At 68.7% G+C, this 8,506-nt stretch overlaps 2 protein-coding genes across 2 annotated transcripts; one reads left to right on the plus strand and one right to left on the minus strand.

Moving 5' to 3' along the window:
- Positions 1-786: 786 nt before the first annotated feature.
- On the plus strand, positions 787-3,185 carry LOC113987191 (cyclic AMP-responsive element-binding protein 3-like protein 4; the record flags this gene model as incomplete). Its single annotated transcript, XM_027719680.2, has 7 exons — positions 787-846; positions 994-1,071; positions 1,700-1,806; positions 1,933-2,001; positions 2,629-2,704; positions 2,778-2,868; positions 2,957-3,185. Coding segments are annotated over 7 exons (693 nt in total), but the record flags the coding sequence as incomplete, so codon positions are not given.
- Positions 3,186-3,410: 225 nt separating this feature from the next.
- Positions 3,411-8,461, minus strand: LOC113987192 (ras-related protein Rab-2B-like; the record flags this gene model as incomplete). Its single annotated transcript, XM_039379085.1, has 12 exons — positions 3,411-4,356; positions 5,121-5,200; positions 5,417-5,502; positions 5,722-5,771; positions 5,858-6,028; positions 6,723-6,805; positions 6,903-6,953; positions 7,155-7,220; positions 7,886-7,975; positions 8,058-8,135; positions 8,234-8,294; positions 8,401-8,461. Coding segments are annotated over 12 exons (1,034 nt in total), but the record flags the coding sequence as incomplete, so codon positions are not given.
- Positions 8,462-8,506: the final 45 nt, after the last annotated feature.

Here is an 8,506-nt window from a genome sequence, read left to right on the forward strand (position 1 = left end):
CTCGTGTCCCCGCCGTGTCCCCCCCGTGTCACCTCCGTATCCCCCCCGTGTCCATCCCCCGCATCCCCACCGACCCCCTCACCGGAGGGCGCGGGGGGGGCACCGGTCTCAGTCCGGAGCCGCCCCAGTCCCGACCCCGCTTCCCGGGTCCTCCGCGGGACCCTCCGAGACGCGGCACCGGGACAGCCCCGACTCCCCCGAACCCCCCCCCGGTGCCCTCCCGGTGTCCCGGCGGGGGCGGGATGTTCCCGGCCCTTCCCGGTCGAGGCGGGACTTGGCGGGAGTCCCCGGGATCCCGGAGATCCTGGTCCCAGCCCCGGGACGGGGCGGAGGCGGCGGCACCGCCGGGGACCGCGGTGGGGTCCGGGGGACCCCGTGGAGGGGGCACGGGGGACCCGTCCCGGCGGCGTCGGGGCTCGGAGCGGAGCGAGGGTCCCGCGGGGGGGTCCCCAGGGAGCCCCGATGGAGCCCCCGGAGCTCCTGGAGCTGTTCCCGGACCCCCCCTCGCTGTCGGTACCGGGATTCCAGACCGTGATACTCCTCGGGGAGGACGTGAGTGGGGTGGGAGGGGGCGTGGGGCGAGCGGGACCCCTCGAGGGTCCCCGGGAGTGTCCCGGGGGTCCCCACCGCGTGTCGTCCCCCCCCTCGCAGGGAAGCGGAGCCGAGGAGCTGCTGGGGCTGACGGTGAACCCCGACCTCGCCTGCGGCACCGCCCCGGAGCCCCCCCGGCCCGCGGACCCCCCCCCGGTGCTGCTGGAGGTGGTCTGTGACCTCAGCCCCCCCCTGTGCCCCCCGCACCCCGCGCTGCCCCCCCTGCCCGGACCCGTCCACGTCCCCCTGCCCGTGGTGAGTCCCTGCACCTCCCCCGGCCCCCCAGTTCATCCCCAGAGCCCCCCAGTCCGTCCCCGGACACCCCCAGTTCATCCCACCCCCCCCTCCCAATCCATTCCCAGTGCCCCCAGTCCATCCGTGTGTCCCCCCCCCGTCCCACAGCTCCGGCTCACGGAGGAGGAGAAGCGGCTGCTGGAGCAGGAGGGGGTGACCCTGCCCGGGGACCTGCCCCTCACCCAGGTGGGGGGGACACGGGGGGGGCATGGGGGGGTCGGGGGGACAGGGGTGACCCTGCCCCTCACCCAGGTGGGGGGGACACGGGGGGGACATGGGGGGATCGGGGGGACAGGGGTGACCCTGCCCCTCAAACACGTGGGAGGGGACACGGTGGGGGGACAGGAGTGACCCTGCTCCTCAAACACGTGGGAGGGGACACGGGGGGGATCGAGGGAGGACAGGGGTGACCCTGCTCCTCAAACACGTGGGAGGGGACACGCGGGGGTCGAGGGAGGACAGGGGTGACCCTGCCCCTCAAACACGTGGCAGGGGACACGGGGGCGGGGGACACGACACGGGTGACCCTGCCCCTCGGACACGGGGGGGGTCGGGGGGACAGGGGTGACCCTGCCCCTCACCCACCTGTGGGGGACACGGGGGGAGACAGGGAGGGGACAGGGGCGACCCTGCCCCTCAAACACGTGGGAGGGGACACGGGGGGGTCCGGAGGGGACAGGGGCGACCCTGCCCCTCAAACACGTGGGAGAGGACACAGGGGGGGTCAGGAGGGGACAGGGGTGACCCAGCCCCTCACCCAGCTGTGGGGGGAACACGAAGGGAGGGGGGACGGGGGTGACCTCTGTGCCCCCAGGCCGAGGAGCGGCTCCTGAAGAAGGTGCGGAGGAAGATCAGGAACAAACAGTCGGCGCAGGACAGCAGGAGGAGGAGGAAGGAATACCTGGATGGGCTGGAGAGCAGGTGGGGCCGGGGCCGTCATCCCGGCATTCCCGTCATCCCGGCATTCCCGTTATCCCGGCATTCCCGTCATCCCGGCGCGGCCGGGTGTGTCCCCCCCCCTCACCGTCCCTGTCCCCGTCCCTGCAGAGCAGCCGCGTGCTCGGCCCTGAACCGGGAGCTGCGGGAAAAGGTCCGGGAGCTGGAGAAGAGCAACGGGTGAGGGGCGGGGGGGGGGACACGGGGGGCACCGGGATGGGAATGGAGCCGGGACGGGGAGCATTGGGATGGGGGCACCAGAAGGGGCAAGGAGCCGGGATGGGGGGTACTGGGAGGGGACACTGGGAGAGGGGCACAGACCTGGGAAGGGGGCACCGGGAGGGTCTCCAGGAGGGGCGGGAACCGGGATGGGGGTCTCTGGGATGGGGGGCTCTGGGATGAAGTCTCTGGGATGGGGGCACTGGGAAGGTCTCCAGGAGGGATGGGGGCACTGGGAAGGTCTCCAGGAGGGATGGGGGCACTGGGAGGGGACACTGGGAGAGGGGCACAGACCTGGGAAGGGGCACCGGGAGGGTCTCCAGGAGGGGCAGGAGCCGGGATGGGGGTCTCTGGGATGGGGGCACTGGGAGGGGACACTGGGAGAGGGGCACAGACCTGGGAAGGGAACACTGGGATGGGGTCACTGGGAGGGGACACTGGGAGAGGGGCACAGACCTGGGAAGGGAACACTGGGATGGGGTCACTGGGAGGGGTCTCCAGGAGGGGCAGGAGCCAGGATGGGGTCTCTGGGGGTGGGGGCACCGGGAGGGTCTCCAGGAAGGGCAGGAGCCAACCCTGTTCCTGCAGGTCCCTCCTGCAGCAGCTCCAGGCGCTGATCAAGGAAACGTCCACCAAGGCTGCCCAGACCGGCCCCTGTGTCCTGGTACGGCCCCCCTGGAACCCCCCCGGGACCCCCCAACCCGCCCTGGGACTCACAGCTCCCGTCCCTCCCCCAGATCCTGTTCCTGTCCCTGGGCCTGATCCTGCTCCCGAGCTCCAGCCCCTTCCAGCAGAAGGAGCACCGGGACGGCCTCGGACCCACCGGAGGTACCGGAGCTCCGGGATGGGGGTGGGGGGTGGGCACAGCTTTGCCCCCTCCCCACGCTGCCCATCCCGCTCTTCCCGGTCCCCACAGTGATCTCCAGGAACATCCTGACACGGCAGGAGCCGGGAGAGGCCGGAGACCCCCCGATCCCGGGGTGGGGCTGGGGGGCACAGCCGGGATTGGGAGCGGAGGACGGAGCCGGGGGGGGGTCTGGGGAGGGGTTCCCCCCTCCTGGAAGGGATCCAGGGACCAATTCCTCCGAGCAGGACATGGGGACAGGGGGACACGGGGACGAGATGTGACCTGGAGACCCCTCGGAATAAACCCACGCTCCGTTTGCATCCCAAGGTGTGTTGGGGGATCGGGAATGGGGGGGGGAACACACACCCCCAAGGGACAAACACTCCGGTGACAACGCCCAGGGTTTGTCCCACATCCCAGGGTGGGATCCTTGGGGACCCCTCGGGTGGATCCTGGTGCTGGGAACCCCCGAAGGATCCATTCTCCAGGGGTAAAACACCGGGATTGGTGACAAAAACCAGGATTTGTGACAAGGACCAGCATTTATTCCACATCCTGCTCCCAGGGTGGGATCCTGGGACCCCAAGAGTGGGATCCTGGGACCCCCAAGAGTGGGATCCTGGGACCCCCAATAGTGGGATCCTGGGACCCCAAGGGTGGGATCCTGGAACTCCCAAGGGTGGGATCCTGGGACCCCCAAGAGTGGGATCCTGGGTCCCCAAGGATGGGATCCTGGAGCTCCCAGTGGTGGGATCCTGGAACTCCCAAGGGTGGGATCCTGGCACCCCAAGGGTGGGATCCTGGAACCCCAAGGCTGGGCTCCTGGGACCCCCAATAGTGGGATCCTGGGACCCCAAAGGTGGGATCCTGGGACCCCAAAGGTGGGATCCTGGGACCCCTAAGGGTGGGATCCTGGAACTCCCAAGGGTGGGATCCTGGGACCCCAAGAGTGGGATCCTGGAACTCCCAAGGGTGGGATCCTGGGACCCCAAGAGTGGGATCCTGGAACCCCCAATAGTGGGATCCTGGAACCCCTAAGGGTGGGCTCCTGGGTCCTCAAAAGTGGGATCCTGGCACCCCCAGGCTGTTCCCGGGGCAGATCCCAGTGGGAGAGGGCACAGGGACCCCCCAGGGCACAAACACGGCGTCGCTCCGGGCACAAGGACCAGGATTTATTCCCAATCCCGCTCCCAGGGACCCCCTTGCCGGGGGGGGGATCCCTGGGGGAACCCCCTGCTCCCCGGGGACATTCCCAGCACAGATCCCAGAGGATTCCCGGCGGGATTCCCGGCCCCTCCGGCTCCGGCCGGGCCTAGATGGACTCGATCTGCTTGCGGACCTTCTCCCGGGCCCGGCGGTCGAGCTCCCGCTGCCGGAGCACCACGAGCGCCGCGGCCGCCGCCGCCACGGCCAGAGCTGAGCCCACGAAGCGCCAGAACCACCGCGACTCCAGCGCGGCCGAGCGGCAGCTGCGGGCAGAGAGCGGGAATGCCGGGATGGATCCCACGGGAATTCCGGCCCTGAGCCCACGGGGAATTCTGGGATGGATCCCGCTGGAATTCTGGCCCTGATCCCGTGGGAATTCTGGTCTGGATCCCACTGGAATTCTGGCCCTGATCCCAGGGGAATTGTGGCCTGGATCCTACTGGAATTCCGGCCCTGATCCCATGAGAATTCTGGCTTGGATCCCACTGGAATTCTGGCCCTGTGGGAATTGTGGCCTGGATCTCACTGGAATTCCAGTCCTGATCCCAGGGGAATTCTGGGATGGATCCCGTGGGAATTCCGGCCCTGATCCCCTGGGAATTCTGGTCTGGATCTCACTGGAATTCCAGTTCTGATCCCAGGGGAATTCTGGGATGGATCCCGTGGGAATTCGAGCCGTGATCCTGTGGGAGTCCCGGGATGGATCTGAGGGGAATTCCAGGCTGGATCCTGTGGGAATTCTGGATCCTGTGGGAATTGCAGCCCTGATCCCACGGGAATTCCCAGCCCCAATCTCATGGGAATCCTGGCCCCAATGCCATGGGAATTCTGGCCACAATCCCAGGGGAATCCCAGCCCGGATCCCATAGGAATTTAAGATTCCAATCCCACAGGGAATTCCTGATCCCACGGAAATTCTCAGTCCCAATCCCAAGGGAAATTCCAGCCCCAATCCTGTGTGAGAATTCCAGACCCCACTCCCACTGGAATTCCCGATCCCACAGGGAATTCCCACACCCCATCTCACCTCTTGAACTCCTCCCGTTGGGACGTGGGGCAGTTGATCCTCTCGATGAACCCGGTGGGGGCACAGTCCGGGAGGGTCTTCTGAGGGCAGGAAGAGACCCCCCCGGGACCCCCCGAGTGAGGGGGGACCCCAGACCCAAAGCCCCCCCAATTCTGGGGTTCCCCGATCCCACTGGAGCCCTCAGGGCAAGGCGGAGGGGAGGGTTCCCAGCCCAACCAGCTCCCCCGGTGTTGGGGGTCCCAGCCCCCCGGTTGGGGGTCCCACCGCCCCGGTTGGGGGGTCCCAGCCCCGCTCACCATCTGGAATTCGGAGCACCGGGCACATTCCTGGGCCACCACGAACTGCTCCTCCCGCCAGCACGGCGTGGCCACCGCGGGGCTCGCTGGGGAGGGGGGGAGAGGTCAGGCGGGAGCGGATAGAGCCCCTAGACCCTGGACCGAGACCCCAAACCCCGGACCGAGCTCTCAGACCCTGGACCGAGGCCCCCAGACCGCCTCCGGTTCGAGCTCCCGGGACCCAACCGAGTCCAGCTCAGCCCGGCCCCCTAGACCCCCGAACCCAGACAGAGCTCCCCCAGACCCCGGCCCGATCTCGAGCTCACCGGGCCGCTCCTCGATGGCCGCCGCCGCCGCCGCCGCCGTCGCTGCCGGGCTGTGGGCACAGAGGAGCCGCCGTGAGGGCCCCGGTCCCTCCGAACCCCCCCGGGACCCTCCCAGCCCCCCCCCGGCCCCGCTCACCGCAGCGCGCCCAGCACCGCGCTCAGCACCGCCAGCAGCACCGCGGGGCCCATCGCGGCACCGGGAAGTGCCCGGGAAGCCCCGGGACCCTCCGGGATCCCCCGGGAATCACCGGGACAACCCGGCCCGGCCCCGCTGCGTCTCCGGCGCCGCCATCTTGGACCGCGGGGGCTGCCGGGAAGGGAAGGGCGGGGCTTGGCGCGGGGGAGCCAATGGGAGAGGAGAATTCGCCTGTGGGGGCGCGGTTTCAGCGAGTAGGCGTGGCGTTCAACCTGAGGGGGCGGGGATTCCGAGATGTGATGCGCGCGTGGGGCGTGGCCTCCTCTGCATATGAATAAGGGGCGTGGTTTCGCGCCAGCACTCGATGTGCGCGCGAGGGGGCGTGGCTCCCATTGAGAGGGCGTGGTCTCTCGCCAAGTTTTGTGGTGGTGGGCGTGGTTTTCGCCTGGGCGCGTCCTTTTGAACGGAGTGGGCGTGGCGTTGGTGGATTTACTATAAAGGGGCGTGGTTTTATGGAGGGGGCGTGGTTTAATCAAATAATTTAGCGGGGGCGTGGTTTTCGGGCGATGGGCGTGGTCTCCTGTCAAATTTGGTGTGCAGGGGCGTGGTTTCCTCTGCGGGCGTGGCCTCAAGCCCATCCCCCCTTCCCATTCCCGACTCCCCCCCAGTTCCCGATCCCCCTCCAATTCCCGACCCCAAAGACACTCCGGAGCCGGGACAAGGCACAGCGGGGCTTTATGGCACGAGGAGGTGTGGGGGGGGAGCCCCAAACCCCCCCAAAAACCCCCCCAGGCCTCCCCAAGGAGGCGCCCGCGCTGCCCCGGGGGGGTCCCGGGGGGGTCCCAGGGGGGTCCCGAGCCCCTACCCCAGGGAGCATCTCCCGCCGGCCTTTTTGGGGGGTCCGGGCTCCAGCAGGGCCTTGGTGCTGCTGCTGCTGCTGCCGGGGGGCTGCGAAGGGAGGAGGGGGTCAGGATGGGGGGGGACACAGGGGGTGTCCCTTTCCTGCCCCCCCTCACCCCCCCCCTTCAATCCCGGCCCCACTCACGCCTTTCCGGAAGGATTTGTGCAGGATATCCCGGGCCAGCGTCCGGAACGCCTTGGGGGGGGACAGGGGGTGGCCAATGGAGGAGGGGCAGTGCCTTTGGGGGTGCAGCTGCCCCCCTCCCGGGACCCTCCCTCACCTCCAAGACTCCTCTCTCACCTCCTGGACCCCCCCTCACCCCCTGGGACTTCCCCTCACCTCCCGGACCCCCAACACTCTCTGGGACCCCCCCTCTCCCCCCAGACCCCCCCTCACCTCCTCCACGTTCTTGCTGGACTTGGCGCTGGTCTCGAAGAAGCGAATCCCGTGTTCCTTGGCCAACTGAGGGACCGGGACCCCCCTGTGACCCCTCCGGACCCACAGAGCCCCCCCAAAACCCTCCCTGTGACCCCTCCAACCCCATGGAGCTCCCTCGGCTTCCTTCAGTCCCGTGAAGCCCCCTCAATCCCCCCCAGTACCATTCCCCAGCCCCCTCCAGTTTCCCCTCCAACCCCACAGGACTCTCCAGCCCCCCCAACCCCATAGGACCCCCCCCAGCCCCACAGAGCCCCCTCAGTCCCAGCCCAACAGACCCACACATAGATGTCCCCAGACCCCCCCAGCCCCACGGACTCCCCCAAAACCCCTCCAGCCCCACCGACACCCCCAGACCCTTCCAGCCCCAGATGGCCCCCCCCCCCAGCTCCGACGAACCCCCTTATGGATGGACGCCCCCCCCAAAACCTACAGACCCCCCAGGATTCCCCCAGTCCCCCCAAGCCCTAAGGACCCCCCACAGACGCCCACGGATCCACCCCAGCCCCACGGACGCCCCCAGACCCCTCCCGCCCCACAGAGCCCCACAGACGTTCCCAGACCACCCCAGCCCCACGGACCCCCCCCAGACCATCCCGCCTCATGGATCCCCCCAAGCACCTACGGAACTCTTCACCAAGCCCCCCCAGCCCCATGGGCCCCCCCAAGCCCCTCCCCAGCCCCCTCCCCACCTTCTCGGCCGCCTCCTGCCGCACTTTCCTCCTCCCCTCCATGTCACACTTGTTGCCGAGGAGGAGCCGCTCGACCCCCGCCGAGGCGTTCTGGGGGAGGAGGGGACACACACACGGGCAGGACCCCCTCGGACACCCCTCCCCGACCCCCAAACCCTCCCCAAAAACCCACCTCCTTGATGCTTTTCATCCAGTTCTGGATGTTCTCGAAGGATTTCTCGTCCGTGATGTCGTAGACCAGGATGATTCCCTGCGGGAAAGGGGGGTCGGGGGGGGGGTCCCGCGGGTTTGGGGGGGGTTTGAGCCCCCAGGACCCACCCCCGAGCCCCTCCCCGAGCCCCCCCGTACCACGGCTCCACGGTAATAGGCTGTGGTGATGGTTTTGAAGCGCTCCTGCCCCGCCGTGTCCCTGCGGAAAAAGGAGGGATTTGGGGGGATTTGGGGGAATTTAGGGGGTCCCCAACACCCCCTCACCCCCCCATCCCCTCACCCAGACCCTCCTGCCCCCGACTCACCAGATCTGCAGTTTGATCTTCTTCCCATCGATGTCCACGGTCCGGATCTTGAAGTCGATCCCTGGGGAAAAAAGGAGGGGGGGGAATGGGAGAGTGGGGGGGGGGG

Source organism: Pipra filicauda, unplaced genomic scaffold (genome assembly GCF_003945595.2).
Source record: "Pipra filicauda isolate LSUMZ 115617 unplaced genomic scaffold, ASM394559v2 scaffold1557_size9866_pilon, whole genome shotgun sequence".
NCBI classification, from domain to species: domain Eukaryota; kingdom Metazoa; phylum Chordata; class Aves; order Passeriformes; family Pipridae; genus Pipra; species Pipra filicauda.